The sequence below is a fragment of the Pagrus major genome, chromosome 13 (assembly GCF_040436345.1).
Source record: "Pagrus major chromosome 13, Pma_NU_1.0".
Lineage (NCBI taxonomy): Eukaryota > Metazoa > Chordata > Actinopteri > Spariformes > Sparidae > Pagrus > Pagrus major.
This window is the reverse complement of record NC_133227.1, coordinates 23788604-23806048: the sequence shown is the minus strand read 5'-3', so window position 1 is coordinate 23806048 and position 17445 is coordinate 23788604. Positions and strand designations below refer to the sequence as shown.

Here is a 17445-nt window from a genome sequence, read left to right as displayed (position 1 = left end):
ACTTCTTTCTACACCCTTCATTCGTCTTTCATTCCCCCTGTTCCTCTTTCCCTCTCACCTGTTTGAGAGTGCGTTCCATGTCGATGCCCTGGTTCCACGGGGCGGCCGGGTTGGCGAGGCAGTCGCCGGCATTCCCCCGTCTGGAAATGTCCACCTTCTGCCTGCGCAGGTTCCTGAAGGCCTCGGCCATCACCATCACCCCGTCGTATGTCAGCGCTGAGGTGTACTGGGAGACGAGAGGAGGTGATCAGAGATATGTGATATACAGTATGTGGGTTCAGTTGGGTTGTCTGCTGGTTTCTTCAGCTAGTTTAAGAAACTTAAAGGAAAAATTCTGTCATATTCCACTAAATGCCAATAGAAAGTCTGGTGAAGTTTTCGTAGTCCACATAACACTGCTGGAGACTCACAGCAACTGAAAATTGCTGAAACTGAAATTTCAGAAAACAAAACAACCGGAGAAAAACATAAAATGGCTCCAGACAGCTTGTCCAGTGTAATCCAAGTCTCCAGAAAACTTGACATCCCAGACTGGTTTGAAAAGTTATTTACTCGCTTGACGCCAGGCAACTTTTCCTTTAACATTGCATAAAAACCCTGCAGAAGGTTCAACTCTGGCCTGTTAGACTCATTAAAAGGAAATAAAAACCCAGTGTGGACACACAATTTGATTTGTAAATTACAGTCTTTGCACGCTGGAGGCCACCCCGCTGTTCTGTCTGATTTGTGTGCTGGAGGACACACACACACCGGGAAAAGGTATGAGGCCAATTAAATGCTGATTTAGCTGGACAGGCAGAATGTTCTGCAGTATTTGCTGGTCAGATCTTCTTTAAAATAATGTGTGTGTGCTGCCTGTGAGAGTTTCTGCAGGGCCAGGCAGTACCTCCTAACGGCCCGGCTGTTGCAGAGAGGCAGCAGTTCTTACTCTGCTCATTATTTTCTGGAAATGGAGAGTAGCAGAGGGAGCGATGGGAAGAGCATATTCCCCACAGTGTACACCTCCCAATTTCCCCCAATATATCTTTGACCTGAAGACTCCGTGTTGGCTCTGATTATTTGCGTCTACAGAAATCACTCTCTCCGTCATGAGTCGTACATTTCCCTAAAACTTACCTCTGGCGCCGCAGAAAACTAATTGAGTGAATGACGAAGAGGCAGGAAGATGGAGAGCGAGCACCGGGGAAAAAGAAAGGGAAACGGCGAGTGTTTTGTCCAGCCGGGTAGCAGTCTGGCATTAATTATCCCGGCTAGCAGGAGTTCATTAACTTTGCCTCCGGCCGGGGGTGGCTCCTATTCATTAGCCCACTGCTCACTGTGACATTATGGCTCTCTACGGAGACTGCTGCACTCTATCCCCCTGTTACTCTTTGATGAGCTGCCCAAAGTAACACACACATTTACACACAAACAGGAGAGGTGTGGGATAATATAGTCCGGAACATCTTCACTGCTCAAAACTGCCAAAGACATGAACATAAACAGGGGAAGGGATAGTGTTGGATTCATTATTTCCAAACAGTGTCAGCTTGCTAATCAATTAATCAAGAAAATAATTGACATATTAATTGACAATGAAAATAATGGTTAGTTACAGCCCTTCATTTCTGTTTCCTCTGAGAAATGTTATTTTTGCCACTTACAACAACTTTTACAGCTGCATCAATCTCATGCACCATTTTGCTATTTTTTGCCCATTTTTCTTTTGCTATATTTCCTAAATGTAGCTAGGTAGCTAGCTAGCTATGTGGCAAAGCTGGGATTGGTTCATTATGCAGCTTTTCAAGGACTGATGATGACATGCTGAATATTTAAATGCCCCAAAACTGACAAATAAAGTCCCCAGCTAGCCTAACACAATGCCAGACATGCCGTCTACCTATTGGTTAGCAACGTTAGCTGTAACGCTAGCAGCCTGGCTATTGTTCACCTCTTGAGCCTAGCAAGGAGCAGTTTTCTGAGCTGACTGAAAAAAGTTTGAGTCCAGCTCCCTCTTTTTCTTCTTTTCTTTTCTGGCATCACAATTTATGTGCAGGTCGTGCATTAGGAAGGAGATTTATTCCTACATTAGCTAGTGGTTAGTTCAGATCAGTGAAAAAATTCTCATGTTATCTGGACAGTTGCCTATGGCGCAGGATTTTCAGGCCACATTTTACTGAAGCAGCAATAAAGAAAAATGTTTGCATTTGTTCGAAGTTATACTGAGTATGCTGGTTCAAAATAAAGTGTGGTTATTATTGCATATATTTAGAATGAACATGATTATTGCTCCTGGGCCCCAGAAATCTTTCCCTTTCCCCCCCTTATGGGCGTCCCTGGGTCCAAGAGTATCCAACGACCCTTTCCTTATCCACCAAGTCCATCTCCCTTATTTGCACATCGAGATCTGCTCACAATGTAGACAGACACAACATAACAAGAATGCCTATTAATTTCAGGAGTAAACGCAAAGATCCTTGATCAGATATCAAGGTAACAGTAAGGTAATGCGGTAACAGCTCACGTGTTGATACCACAGCTCTCCCTGTCGTACCAAAGCTGGCTGTCATACACAGAGGAATCTCTCATTAGTTCACTACCTGCAGATTCCTGAAACTTTTAAACACAAGGCATCACATCTGTCTTCGCAAAGTGAGTAAACATGCCAGAACAAGGCCCAACTCACCGGTGGTGTTAATATATTAGAAGAAAGAAGAAGGGCCGACTGTGACTCAGGCTGTGGACAAACTTAATGGGGAGCAGAGTAATTTAGTCTGAGTGGATTTCCAGGAGAGAGAGCAATTTATCAAGAAATGGAGTGGGGGTAAACACACACACACACACACACACGCCCACACACATAATATCATGTGATATCGCCCTGTGGTGTAAACTTTTAATTTGAACCACCCCAATCCATCAGACACACACACAAACACACACTCGGCTTGACTCACACCGTTTCCACTCCACTGCATCTGGTTTTTAAAATAGAAATCTTTGTTGGATACAGATTTGCTGGGGGGGGTAAAGAGGTTTGCTGGCCACCATGGCGTGATGCCTTCTTGCCCCATTGCCATTCTTAATCTGTGTGCCTGAAAAGATGGTAAAGTGGGTCAGTCTGTCACATCACTACATATGACAGCGGTGGACGAAGCGGAGCAGATTGCTGCTGCTGCTCATGAAGATGATGCCTGTTATTTGGGTGCATTTACTCATGTATTTGTTTCATCAAAGGCTGCTATATATTAGTTTTGGCATCAAATAAGTCATTTACTCTCCTACATTTACTTGACTTACCACTTTCTTTACAGATTCAGATTTAGCATAAACAAAACAAATAATAAACTTATAAAACAGAGTGCATTGTGAAAGATTAAATCAGTGTTTTTACATAAAAACGTAGCTCAAACAGGTTACACCTAAACCTGAAATGCTGCTTACAATCTGATAAGTCGAGACAGTTTTTCATGCACTTCTGTCTCAGTGTGCTGCTGCTGCTCCTGTGTGCACACTTTGCAAACATGCTGATATACACTGTACACTTTTCATCTTATCTGGCACTGTCCTCGCTCATTTTATCTTTCTTTGCTTTATCTGCTATTTTTTCGCTGTTTCAACAGCCGAGTTACCCTGGAGGAATCATGAAAGAACTGTGTTTTTGCACATTTTAGCCCAGTGACTACAAATAGCATGTAATTTACATGACTACCCATTCTTCTTCTTCGGTTGTTGGCACATTTCTCACCCTCCAGGTAGCTGTTGGTTTCGGTCCATTTCACAACAATTTGAACATTAAATTGCAGAGATTTTGGGACTGATCTAAAAGCTCACATTTGAGATTTGACAACACCAACTTTCTTTATGGAAAAGGGACTAAAATCACTTGATTTAAAAAAAATAATAAATGCTTAAATGGCTTTGCCAACATCTCTGAATCCACCACCAAGGACTTTTCAGAATAAATTTCAAATAAACACATTTTGTGGAGTGAAAGTATTTAGTAGTAGGAAACCTATGAACAGTACTTGAGAAAATTGTAGTTAGCGACATTCCATCACTGGTTTTTCTCAACTTTGACGGTAAGATTTTTATTTTTACTGCAAATGTTTATCGGTTCCAATTATCAGTTATCGGTCTCCTTGTTCGACCCCTAATACATACCTTGGGTGGGGCATCCGAGCCGGGGTACTCCCTCTGATCGAGCTTGTTCCAGCGCTGCATCAGTTTGATTACCATGGGGTTGCTGAAGTCGACCAGCTGGAAGCCTGTAACGTTGGCTCCGCCGTGCATGAAGCGCTCCAGGTTGATGTCCTTAAAACCCTTCAGGGGCAACAAGGAGAAAGAGCGGTCATGGGCTGAGTCCAGTGATGGCAGAAAGAAACAACAATGCAAACAAAAAAATACTATTTTGACAGCTGTTGTAGGTATTGACAATGACTGATGATGAACCACAGTAGATTTGCTTTAATTACGCTATAATTAATGAGCTAATTAAGAGCAGGTGAAAAATGTGTCAGTGCTCTTAAGCATTGATCCAAGACCATCATGTTCCTTGTAGGCTGTCAGAGGAAGCTGAACATTACAGCAGTCTGTGTCAGAGCTTAATAGTTCTCATAGTTATGAATTCAAGTCCCTGATCCTGAAATAGTATTTTTGACAGTTCTTACAGGATAGATGCACATTTTTTTTCAAGACCATCTTGTTACAAAACCCACATGCTCATAAGCACACTGTTTAGAAGTGTATCTACAGTATCTAGATCTGGAGAAAACAGGACCCTGGGAACTTATGACCCAGGGAAAGCACATATGTAGAGCTTGGGAACATAGCAGCCTTTGTCATGTCCCCATTACCTGTCATATAAATATGGGGAACATAGGACCCTGGGGAAATGGGACCTTGGAAATATAGGACCCTGGGAGGGAACATATGTACAAATATGGGGAATATAAGAACTTGGGAAAATAGGACCTTGGCAACTTATGACCCTGGGGACGTAGGACTTTGGGAACATAGGTCCCTGGGAACATAGAACATCGAGAACTTAGAATGACCCCCACTGTCCTGTAGGTAAGCACAAAGTGTTTTTGTGCAGAATTGTCATTTGGGTCACGATTTTGGTCCGGTATTAGTGAATCTTGCTAATACATGTGGTGAAAATGTGCATCCACAATGTGTCCTGCATGGTATCTGCTCTCACAGCCAGTCCTTTAAAGACACTGGAACAGAGTCGACACAATTCAATACCTCAACAATGTTTGAACAACTGGACTGAAACAACAGTGAGGTGGGAGTAAGGACGGGGTAAAGAACATGCAATGAGGAGAAAGACAGAAGCAAACATGGGAAACAAAGAAACCATCTCTCACCAGGTTGGCCATGATGTAATGGTAGCCTTTGACATGTTTCCCGACACTGACAATCTGTGAGGAGGCGAAGCACAGCTCAACGTTAATCGGACTGGATTACAGCATAGCAAATGTTAATTACATTAAATGATGCATGTGACAGGCGAGTGTGTGTGTGTCTTGACACTGTGGGACCGTCAGGTTTAATCCATAGAAGATCGGACGTCTAAACAAATAAACGGGCAGTCACGTCAGTATCTCATGGAGGAAGTGAACGCTTCACGCTTTCAAAGACAATGCTTCTCGACACTCTAACACAACACACACACACACACACTTACAACCACAAAGCTGCATCTTGGTGATAAAAACTGATTTTGAAAGCTGACATCCGCTGGGAAGTCCCACTGGACATGCAGTTAATAAGCGCATGAATTAAGCTTAAAAAGCGCTTTAAGTCTTTTAAAAAAAGCTTTGATTGATCAATTCAGCTTCACTTCTGTCAGGACCTGAGCCTCAGGTGGTAAAACTCTACTGTTGGTGAACTCCCACAGCTGCTTTATGCAAGATTAAGTATAAAAATACATCCATTATATCAATCTGAATCACGACATGGAGCTGTAGGAGAGATTAGTGTCCAATCCACTGAGAGGTTAGAAAGAAGTCAGTTTGCTCATATTAAAGGAACCATTCACCCGATCCTTCTTATAGGGACTTTTTCTTCAGTTGAAAGTAGTTACAGTCAAAAATATTCACAGTGAGCTCTGTGGATGAGACAATATATATATACATATATATATTTTTAATTAAAAAACAAACAAGTATCGTTAAAAGAGAAAGAACCATACAAGATGCCATTTTCACAGTTTTGACTGTGCAAAGCAAATAAATGCTGCTTTGACAAACATGAGCGCCAGGTTTTTTTCTTCCTCTCGACGAAAAACAAAAACAGCATTTGCGGAGTGTGTGTTGCCATGTTTCGTTCTGCCATGTAGTGCCTCTTCTTTGTGTGTTCAACAGGTTGTTCCCAATTAACTGCTGAAATATCATTGTAACAATATTGTCATTTTCAATAAATTTGACCATATGGCCTTCGTGTGGTACATTAAAAATAAACACTTGAGACATCTCAACACATCTTTTTAAAGGAGAATTTGAAAATGTAATTGGCCACTGTCGGGGGCATATAACCAAAAACACCGCCGTCAGTCCTAAAAATAATTAAATGGCCATCCTTGTATGTCTACAGACTTTAACACTTATATATAAATCCCTCCTTGGGCTGGTTCCTTCTTATTGTGTGTACATACACGTGTAGGAACCAAATCAATATGGCCTTCGCTCTCACAATATTCTACAGATGCTGGCCCCCAGAGTTAAAACAGAATTAGAGAAAAAAGCTTTTAAAAACGCTGAATAATCTACAGAAGGACCTGAAATTGTCAGATTAATTACTATGGGGGAATTAGGATCCATTTTAAAAGACCCCGAGAATCGTAGTCTTGGTCAATGTGTTTCATCTGTAAAGCGATGGATTTTTGTCATTCACAGCGAGGCAACTGTTACGTGCAGTAAATATTCTTAACGGCTTCATTCAGATTGTTACAGAATGTGCCAGTTTGTCACAGTGTGAGACGAAGCAGAGTCACTGTTGGAGAAAATGAAATGAAGGAAGATGAGTTTTCTGCTCTCTCACAGGCTGCAACACTGATGGATTTTAAAACTTATTCTGGCACAGACGCTTTAATTAATAACCTTTGGGAGCACAAAGAGACGCTCGCACTCACTTCTCACAGTGAATCACCTACTTCTCATCAATTTCATCATTTATCAGGTAGAAAAGGCTACTAATGATTTTATGTTGAACAGTGAACAAGTGCAGAGTGATGAGACGAAAGATTGGGACTCATTTGATTCCTATTTGCTCTGTATGTGGAGTGGTTTGCTGGATATTTACACAAAATATACAATAATATTATGTATTATAAGAATTGAAAACTCAAGGCTGTTTGAGGGTTTTTCAGTTTTGTTTTCATGGTTTATCACATGCAGGTTTTTTGTGCCAACTAGATTATATTTAAGTGACACATTTATACAGTGCTCTTTAAAAAGCAGAACAAAACATGCGTATCGTACTTAACCTCCAGGCCGCTGCAGCCTTTACGTTAAGGAGATGACATTTAACGTAGACACGTGCCATGTTGGAAATGTTGATCCGACCGTCGTGACTTTAAAAGTAAAAGTGACTTTTTCAGACACGAGACCAACGTGAAATATCGCCGACACATTTACATAACAAGGTGCGAGCCTCAAAGGGGCTTCACAGCATCTATCATTGACATTTACTGAAACACCTCTTGGATTGTAATTCTTTGAAAAACTAAAAAAACTTTGAGCCCTTAAGAGTTTTCATTCCCTTTTTTCATTTTGCAGCTCTGATACAGTTTCTTACAAATTAGTCACCAGCAAATTATTTTCCCATCTGTAAATTAAACTGATTTGCATTAGGAGATTTTACGCTGTGACATTCAAAGTAACATCTGGTTGCTTGTGAGCCTTGATATGTATTGACCGTGCTGTTAATAAGCAGCTAATGAGGCCCAATTATGTATTCAAATCCTTGTCCTGGATCAGGAGAATTTGGCGAGTTGTAAATACAAACACAGTGGCAGTTGGCATGAAGACAAGCTAAAATAGATGTTTATGTTTTTGGCAGAAACTCTGGCCACCGCAGCACTAAATGTTAGTCTGCTGTATCTACTTGTGAGATGATTTGTGCAGTGATCTCAAGATAGGATGGAGCAGGAAGTCTTTCTGCACTCGCTCTCTCTTTCGCACATCTGCAAAGTAAATTGTTAGCACTATGACAGATGTCAGAGTGGAGATTTCCTGAATAATTAAACAATTACAGAGACACCAGTTGCCCCAGGGAAAGGAGGGAAGAAGAGGAGAAGGAGGAAAGTAAACATCATATTCTGAGTGTGTTTTTGCCAAATAACACCACCAGAGATCAGAAACAGACTGTTTTCAAGTTTGAGAGTTTCTAATTAGCACAAATACACAAAAAAACAGAGTGAAACAAACATCGAGCGGGTGTGTGAAGTAACTTCTCTTCTGTGTTGAAATTTTGTTTCTGGGATCCGTTCATACATTTCAGAGAATGGAAAATAAATTAAGCATTTGGGTGATGTTGTTAATCTTACTGTTACTAATATAATGAGTTTTGGATTTTAAGGTAAAGAAAAATGTCTCATTACTTTCCTCGTTCTCATTTATTAAGAACAAATATTCTCTTCATTTTCACTGGAGTTTTTCACTGGAGTTTTATTTAAATCATTTCTGTCGGTTAAGACAAAATTGCACTAACTAATTTAATTGGTGAGATCTTGGAGACGAGGCAAAAAAACACCAGACAATTAGATGGGGGTGTAGCCTGATTATGTAAAGTGAGTATAGCAGGTCAAAGTGGAACCAAGAAGTTTGGCTCTGAACTCCACTGATGTTTGAAGAGAGCTGGATATGACATGAGATGTCAGCCTTGTTGCTTATTCTTTCCAGAGCTCAACAAACAAAGTATTTTCCCTGCAGATTATAAGAGACATTTTGTAAATTGTGTCAGGACACCCAAACTGCAAAGAAGGGAGGAAGTATTTCTCTTTGTATTATGAATTTTCATGAAAATGTAATATTTATAAATGGGCCGGTGGGCTCAGACAGAAAACACTAATGAGCATGTGCATGGAAGCAAACTAGTAAGAGAGACAACTTTTTTGGTGTTGGTCCTGAAGGGAACAACTTTTACTGGAGTGATTGGGCACCATTTTGGAATCAAGTATGCTGTTCTTGTGATAAATTCATTGGAAACTGAAGGCCCCGCCCCGAATACCCAGTCTGCTCTGATTGGTCAGCTCAAACATGCCTGACCCAGCACCGCTAACAACTGCAGAGCAGCTGCGAGGCATAAATTCTTTAAACATGTGACATGGTGACCTAGTGTGATGTCACAAAGTCACGGAATTAAAGGCAAGACTACTGAGGAGGCATTTCAGGAGCAGTGTTTTCTGTGGGAGAGAGGAGCTTCTGTTTTTAACTTTCAAGATTCTTTGCATGCACGAGAAACTATATAAAACACTGAAGGAGGGGGAAAAAACAAAGAAGAATAATAGGTCTCCTTTAAACTGACAGTTTGGGTAATAATTTGACTACTCATCTTTGTTTTCCCTCCAAATAGGTTTGCCTAACCTCAGGGTTTGTTTACATCCCCTGTGATCATCCATCTGCTTGTGTTTCTTGTTGCATTGGAGTCGATTTGTGTGATGTTGTCTTATCCCCACATCTAAGCAATTAACTTGGCGAGTATAATGTTATTTCAACCGATAGTACTGATGACCATAGGTACACATTGTAATAATCCGTAGTATTCCCTTAATATTATCTCAGGCGACATGTCCTTTAGCAGCAATACTAAAAATGTAAAGTTCTATTTACTTTTCTAAATTGTCTGTACTCTATGGAACAGACAATTTAACACTATTACAATTAGAAAACTGTGTCTAAATGTTCCTGTGTGAAACTACAGTCCACCAGGCACTGTCAGTTGTTTCTCAAAACTTTCCTGTGTGATTGGAATTTCATTAGATAGTATTAGAGAAAAGTCTGCAGAATGATCTGTTTTCAGCAGTAGGTGTGTTTTGAAGGTGATTTTGTAGCCACATTCACACCACAGGTGAAGTTATTCTACCTTATTGGAAAGCTAAATCCTGTTGAAGCCGAAGCTGCAGGCTTGAATGTGAACATTAAGACCAGTAAATGAGGCTGGACTTTTTGTCAAAAGGTACGTGCTCCAATTCGCTCGGATTGCTGCTTTTTGAAGCTCCAAAAGTTAAAATATACGGTATTACACAAGCAGTACCTAATGTCCTTCAGCAGCTATTGCAGATTTCAAATTCTGCTTCAGGTATGAAGAAGGTCAAATGCTTCTTTTGAACAGCAAAAGTACAGAGACACACAAAAAAAAACCCTTAATGCTGATGTCATGGTGGCATCACCTGTTCCAGCATGTTCTGCAGTCTCTCTGCCTCAAGGTCAATCACAAACTTCTTCTCCTGTCTCCGGTCCAGGTCCTCCAGCAGTCGTCTGTAATTGGCATCATTGAAGTTTTCGACGCAAATGGCACTGACCTGCCAGTTGTTCTGTCCTGCCTTCTCCATGATGGCCTGCAGGATGGCATATCCTGATGCAGTCAGACACACAGGACAAGAAATGTCAATGTCGGGGGAAAGAAAATACAGGGTACAGCTTAACTTAACACAAAATGCGGGACAGTTTCACTGAATGTAAGAAACAAATCCATTTTTCTTTCAGGACATTTTCTACACCAAAAATGTATTGATTAATTTAGTTAAGAACAGCCAATATAATTCTGCACCTCACTATTTACATCTAGTGCCGCTCTTTGCAAATGCAGGAAGCAGTGTTTCCTTTATGTAATGAGGCGACAGAAAAGGGTGGTCAGCAACTTTCATATAGCAGACGACAGTATATGACCTGTTACAGACCAAAACTATAACCAAGAAAATTACCTAACCTAAACCATAATGTAGAGAAAAAACAGATATTGGAGATGGAAATGTTGACACTGAAGATAAAAAAAAAATTAAATTGTGTTCACGATTTCAACAGTACTGTCCGACAGAAACATTCATGTCTGGCATTAGGGTTGAAAAAGACGAAGCACATTAAAAAGTTGGATATTAGTTTGTGAGATATCCCACAAAAGGGGGAGAGATGTAATTACATTTTTGCTGAGCTGAGTTTGGCGCCCAGCTAATAAAAAAGTAAGGAATAAAAAGTAGTTTTTTCATGGATTCCTCTCCAATTGAAGTTGAATATTTTTTCGTATTTCTTTAAGGTTCCTAGGAGTTTTTCATTCACTGTTTATCACAAAAACACACACTGTGTGTCTTCTTGATGCCTAAAAGAATAACTATTTGTAATGGAGTTACATGATTAGATTACAAAACCAGAAGTGCATACCTCCGCCCAGGCCCAACAGTTAGCTTTATTTCAATCAAGCCTAATCTAATCTCAGATTTAATAAATTTCAATTTGTTGGATCAGAATTTTTATTGGGATCTGCATAGAAACAAGCAACTGAAATTAACTGATTTTTTTCACTAAGATCCATGCATTATTCCCAGAGAAATTACCAGAAATGTGGAAAAAAGCCCCATCTCACAAGGTTAAAGAAAGTGATTCTGGGTCTATTCTGGGGCTGCGAACCATCCTCCATCCAGTAGTTTTTGTGCAATCCTGCTGACAAAGCAACCAACCTAAAAACGGACTTCGGTGAATTTCTGTTTCTTGGCTTGCTATCGCCACCTAATGTAAATCACTGGAACTGCATGAAACCAACAACAGTAGTGTATCTTACGTCGCCAGCATGCTAATGCACTAACGACTGCGTCCTCGTGTTAGTTTGTATGCAAGTTGTATGACACAACACTGCGTCACTTCGAGAGTTTAAACATTTTACATTTTCATAATCTTCTGAAGAATCACTGCACTTATGTGAATAAAAAGTGTTGCATGTATCCCATAAGTGTCAATGTGTTTATTTGGATTCAGATCTGGATCCAGATTTAACTTTTCTGAACATTTACTATTGTCACACGACCACTAAGTGCTCCCAGAATGTTTTTTAGCTGTCAGTGTTGCAGCTCCTGAATATGTTTACTGATGAAACTGACTCATATACTTCCTGGCCGAACTGTGGCACAGCGGGCCATCTGAAGTTACAAACCACATTGCTCATAATTGGTGGGTTGAGTCGCAAACTGGCTTTAGTTGACACAACATCCCTGGCAAAACAACCTCTTTCCCATCCAGAAGGAACCTCACTGAAGCAAACTTCTCAAAAGCTTTTATCCTTTTCCAGCCAGATCCCGGCTTTTGGTCCAGTCGGGGAAACAGGCTCGGACGTAGCATTACACTCTGGATGATGGGGGGGGACCCTCGCTGTCAGGATTGTGTATAAAGAAGATGAGTGTCAGAGAGAAAACTAGGGAGCTGTGAGGGCGGCTGTTCTCCAGCAGGAACAGATGTCCCCCTTAAACGGCCCCTCCTGGTGGCCATCACAATCTGGCAACCCGTCTCCCTTTGCTCCCAATTAGTGGATTAACCTGTGCTCTGGCAACCCGGCTCCCTCTCCACCTCCTCTATCCCCTCCCCGGCCCCTACTGCTCCCCATTAGAGGGATGTCGGTGCCAGGAGGGACTGCTGGTTGAGGCGACTCACAAATGGATGAGTGCTCACACACGCATGTATCACCTCAGGCTGTCCTCAGTTGATCCTAAAGCAAGAACTGGATCATGACATTTCGGACGAAAAACTACAACTGTTGGGAAGCCAAATGGGGATGCAATCATTGTTCCTTTTGTCAACAGAAGTTAAATGGGTTGCATTTTTCAAAAGATCGAAAAGTACAAAGAAATTCGAAATCTGCTGTGCCGAAGTACTGAACTGTACAAGATGTGGTATCAGAGCGGAACTCTTGGGGCAGACAGTTTGTCTTTTCTATTTTATGCATTTATTCACAGAAAACAAGAGACATGAGAGGAAACAGGGGTAGACAGATATACTAATGACGGGCAACAAAGGTCCCACCGGACCCTGGAGGGTCGGCAACAAGGCAAACATTCTCGAATACTATTATCTGCTTATATTTAACATAGGTGTTTATGTTGTTACGCCTAATAACACCACATCTGTGGTTGGACATGCACATAAAATAAAAAAAGGACAAATTCATGTTAACACTCTGTGCTGCATGATCGCTTGCTAGCTGGGAACTCTCAGATTAGCTTGCTATTGGTAATGCCAATGCAGCTAGTCCTCGCAGTCACATGACCTTTGTCTCATAGTGGTTCCTCGGCATCTTGAGCAATATGCTGACGTCAGCATAGCAACATGCTGACATGCTGATGTTCATCAGGTTTAATGTTCACCATGTTTATCACCTTAGCTAAGTGTGTTTGCATGTACACATTTGCTAACTTTAGCTAAAACAATGTACAGTTAAGCAGAGAGCACCTTTACTGAGATTCATCCTGTAGGGACCAACACCATCTGTATTAAATTTAATGGCAATCCATCCAACAGGCATTTTATCTCATCTACTTTTAACCCATTTCATCCATTTTTTGTGTTATTCTCATCTTTAAACAATCTGTGGTATCCATCTGTGTGTTGTATTTAGGTGTGAAGCTGTTAAGCAGCAGAACTGTCCGTCAGTTGATCAATCTGAGTCCATGTTCACACTGTAAATCTGTTTTTTCTCCACTGAGGAAAACCCAAAACAGAAAAATGACTAAGGCTGCTTTCAAGACATTCAAAGTCTCCAGTTCCCCTGCTGTGAACATGTTTTATTTTCCTGACTTAACATTTACTTTGTGGCATTTGTGTCTATCTGCCCAGGGACTGAAAATGGATGGTTGGCTGGTAGCTAAATCTGATTCAAAGCGTCTCTTGTTATTGCTTGAAATGAAGGTTTTTGTACATGCTCCCTGACAAATAAACATAATACAAAGGACAGAGTCTGTGCAGGCCACAGACTAACAGGCTAAAAATGACTCCCTTTGGTAGCTGCAGCTACTTTGCTGCTATTGACTGTATTGACTGAAGCTGTTTCAGCTACAAATGAGCAGCTGTTTGGCTCACTGTTAGTGGGCTGTGGTGTGAAACCATAGTTTATGTTGTTACGCGGGTGTCTACACTAGTATCCTTTTGGTTTAGTGTAGAGTCAGTCTTTCCGTGGGCAGAGGTGTCTGGCAGTTTGATAGTGTGATATATATCCTACATTGTAAATAAAATGAATTGATGCAATTGTCCTTTATGCTTTGAATTATCTACAGTGTGACGGCAGAGGAGCAGCTTATTATGAGGAGTCTCTGTGGTGCTTTTCAATGTCATTTGTTTTGTATCTTCTATGCTATGACTGACCGTTGCTAAGCCCTGTCCGGTGTATCTGTTGCTATGCCTGTCAAACTCCCATGGCACATATGCAGTAAACAGTAATATTGGTGCAGGTTTTAAGGCTATATGTGTCTTTGATTTCACACAGAAGGTAAATTAAAAAAAAACAGGTGTCTAATTTCTGGCTGACAACTGAGGAATTTTGTTGCCGGAAATTAACTCTAGCAGATTTTATCTCCAGCGGACTTTTTTTATGTTCAAATTAATTAGCTGAGACTAGAAAACAACTCGGTGACCAAAGAACCGAGGTTGATGCCACAACATGCAAGCAAGAGTTCATAAAGATTATGGACATGCCAGAAAAATGTGATGAACAGGATAACTGCTATACAGCTACGATTCAGAAAGAGATCAGTCAAATTTCATGTGACATCTCTTCTCGAATCAGTTTGTCTGATGACAGTTTCTGAATGGTGAGAATTAACATTTAATGTACTGTAAAACTCTAAAACTCTAAAGCCATGCTAGCAGCTCTTAGAGGCTGGAGCAAAGACTCAATGAGACCTCTAAAACCTTCAATAATAAGGGTCACCAGAAGTACAGAGCCACCTGAAGGTTGTCTGCTTCAACCTGCTGTGTGTCTTTATCCTTTCACCTAGCCTATATTTGACAAAGGGGAATCTAACTGCCTTGAATGTGATCAATGCAAACCTCCATCCAGACAGAGAGAAAGAAAGAAAGAAAGAAAGAAAGAAAGAAAGAAAGAAAGAAAGAAAGAAAGAAAGAAAGTCATTCTTCTCTCAACCTCAGAGTGTCTAGAAGACACAAAATAACAAATAAATAAAAAATAAAAATTGATGAAAACTACACTAAATCTTTTTTGACAAATCAATCACAACACAGGCTCAAGCAGGCTTTTTCCAGGGCTTTCAACCCCACCACACTGTCTTCATCAGCAGATGGAGTTTACTAAGTTGTCACTGAGATGTATCTATTTTTATGCAAAATGTACAAGTTGTTAGGATTTCATCTATACCATCATTTATTGCAAAAAAAATCAAATTACTAAAATGTGAAAAATGTAGCAAAAAGTGATAGAAATTTTCATCAAAAGACTAAAACTAAAATCAAACTGAGGAGTCAAGATTCACACTGTTGCTTCCACCTCACCGGATACAAATAGGCAGCTGGAGTGAGTTGCTCGTACGTGATGCAACAATATGGTATCCCATCACGTCCTATTGTGCCGCATGGTGCACACAGCGCATGGACAGGAAAGCACAGTGGCGGCAGTCGAGCCAAGTAAAGCGTGCAAAGGGCCAGCTGATTACCAGCTGATAAATGTGTAGCCCTGGGGCTGTATGTGGAGCAGCAGCCAGCCGCAATCAGCATCAGCGTCAAAGACACAGCCACGGGCGAGTGTGCAGACTGACGCTGGAGCATGTTGTGCTGATTGGAGCAGAGCTGGACACTAGATGGAAGCAGCTGCAGCATGTGGAGATGAGAGCAAGCGCACATCTGGGTTTATGTGTGTGATTTCTGCCTCTTCCCTCCCTGTTGTCCCGTCTTTACCCAGTATGATGCAAACTGTCAGTGTTTGCCTGCTCAGCCTCCTTCCTTCCTTCCTCCCTCCTCAATGAGTCAGTCCTTTTTCCTTTCACCCCTTTCTCTCCAAAGAGTACATTGAGATGTTTATGCTTTTAAAGGGAGCCATTCATCATGGTCTGTACACACTGCTGCTACCAGTCCATCTGCTGGAGAAAGATCCTCTCATTTCCTCCTCTGCTCTTCTTCTCTTCTCCCCTCTGTCCTCTTTGGCTGTTGTCTTCACCTCATCTCATCGCTCACTTCATTTCTCCTCTTCTTAAATCCACTGTTTTCTCCTCTTTCCTCTCTTCTGTTTTATATTTTTCTCCTTCTGTCATTTCCTATCCTTTCCTTTAATTTCCTTTCCTCCTGCTTCCTCTCCTCTCATTTCATAACCTCAATTGCATCTCCCTTCCTCTTTTCTCATCTTTTGAATCATCTTGTCTTCTTTCCTCGCCGTGTTTCCTCTTTCCAGGTTTCTTCTAATTTCATCTCCGATTCTTTGGTTATCTCGTACTCTCCTCCCCATTCCTTCCCTCTCTACTTGTTTCCCTTCCTCCCATTTCATCTCCTCTCTTGTTTCCTCTCCTTCTTTTCTTCTTCTTCTTGTCTCCTATTCTCTTGTATCCTCTACTCTTCTCCTCCCCGACTTGTTTCCTCTCCTTGCCTTTTCTCACCTCTTCTTTCCTCTCCCCTACACTAGTTTTCTCCCATTTTCTCTCCCCCTCTTTGGTTTTCTCTTCCTCTTTTCCTTTCCTTTTTATCCCTTCTTGTTTCCTGTCCTCTCATTCCCTCTTTTCTCCTTTCTTCACTTGTTTCCTCTCTTCTCCTTTCATTTAATCTTGTTTTATTTCTATTCTCCTATCTTCAACTCTTTCTCCCTATACTCCTACTACTACTTCTCATTTCCTCCTCACCTCTTGTGTCCTTTCCTATAATTTCCTCTGTCCTTGTTTCCTCCTTTCCGCTCCTTCTGCCATCCTTGTTTCTTTCCTTATATTTCGTCTCGTTTTATAATTTCTTGTCCTATCCTCTCATTTCCCCTCCACTCATCTTTCCCTTCTCTTGTCTCCCCTGCCCTGAATCCTCTCTCCTTCTTCCCTTCGCCCCTCCTTTAATTTCCTCTCCTTTCCTCTTCCTCTCTGCTTTTCTTGTCCTCTCGTCTTTTTTCTCGCTTCTTGTTTACTAGCCTCTTGTTTCCTCTCCTTGCCTTTAACCCCTCCTTGTTTCCTCCCCTCTTGTTTCCTCTCATCTCCTTTCCCCAATTTCATCTCCCTTCCTCTAGTCTCCTCTTCTCTTGAATCCTCTCCTCTTCTTTCCCTGTACCATGTCTTTCCTCACCTCTTCTTTCCTATCCCCTTCTCTGTTTTTCTCTCATTTCCTCTGCCCTTCTTTGGTTTTCTTATCCTCTCTTCTCCTTTACATCACTTTCTTCTTCTTTCTTGTCCTCAGCTTCCCTTTCCTCCTTTCTTTGTTCCTCTCTTCTCCTTCCCTCTTCTTTCATCTTGTTCCATTTCTGTTTTTCTATCTTCATCCCTTTCTCTCTCGACTGGCA

The 17445-nt window shown here is 41.2% G+C and overlaps 1 protein-coding gene across 3 annotated transcripts in view; it reads right to left on the bottom strand.

The window, feature by feature from the left end:
- gria4b (glutamate receptor, ionotropic, AMPA 4b) overlaps window positions 1-17445 on the bottom strand; it is a 138770-nt gene that overhangs the window by 44589 nt on the left and 76736 nt on the right. For all 3 annotated transcript variants that reach the window (XM_073479216.1, XM_073479217.1, XM_073479218.1), the window contains exons 4-7: window positions 10379-10563; window positions 5352-5405; window positions 4144-4302; window positions 59-226 (exon numbers count right to left, since the gene is read on the bottom strand). In XM_073479216.1, coding sequence (XP_073335317.1) covers window positions 59-226; window positions 4144-4302; window positions 5352-5405; window positions 10379-10563 — 566 coding nt within the window. The remainder of the gene's footprint in view (window positions 1-58; window positions 227-4143; window positions 4303-5351; window positions 5406-10378; window positions 10564-17445) is intronic.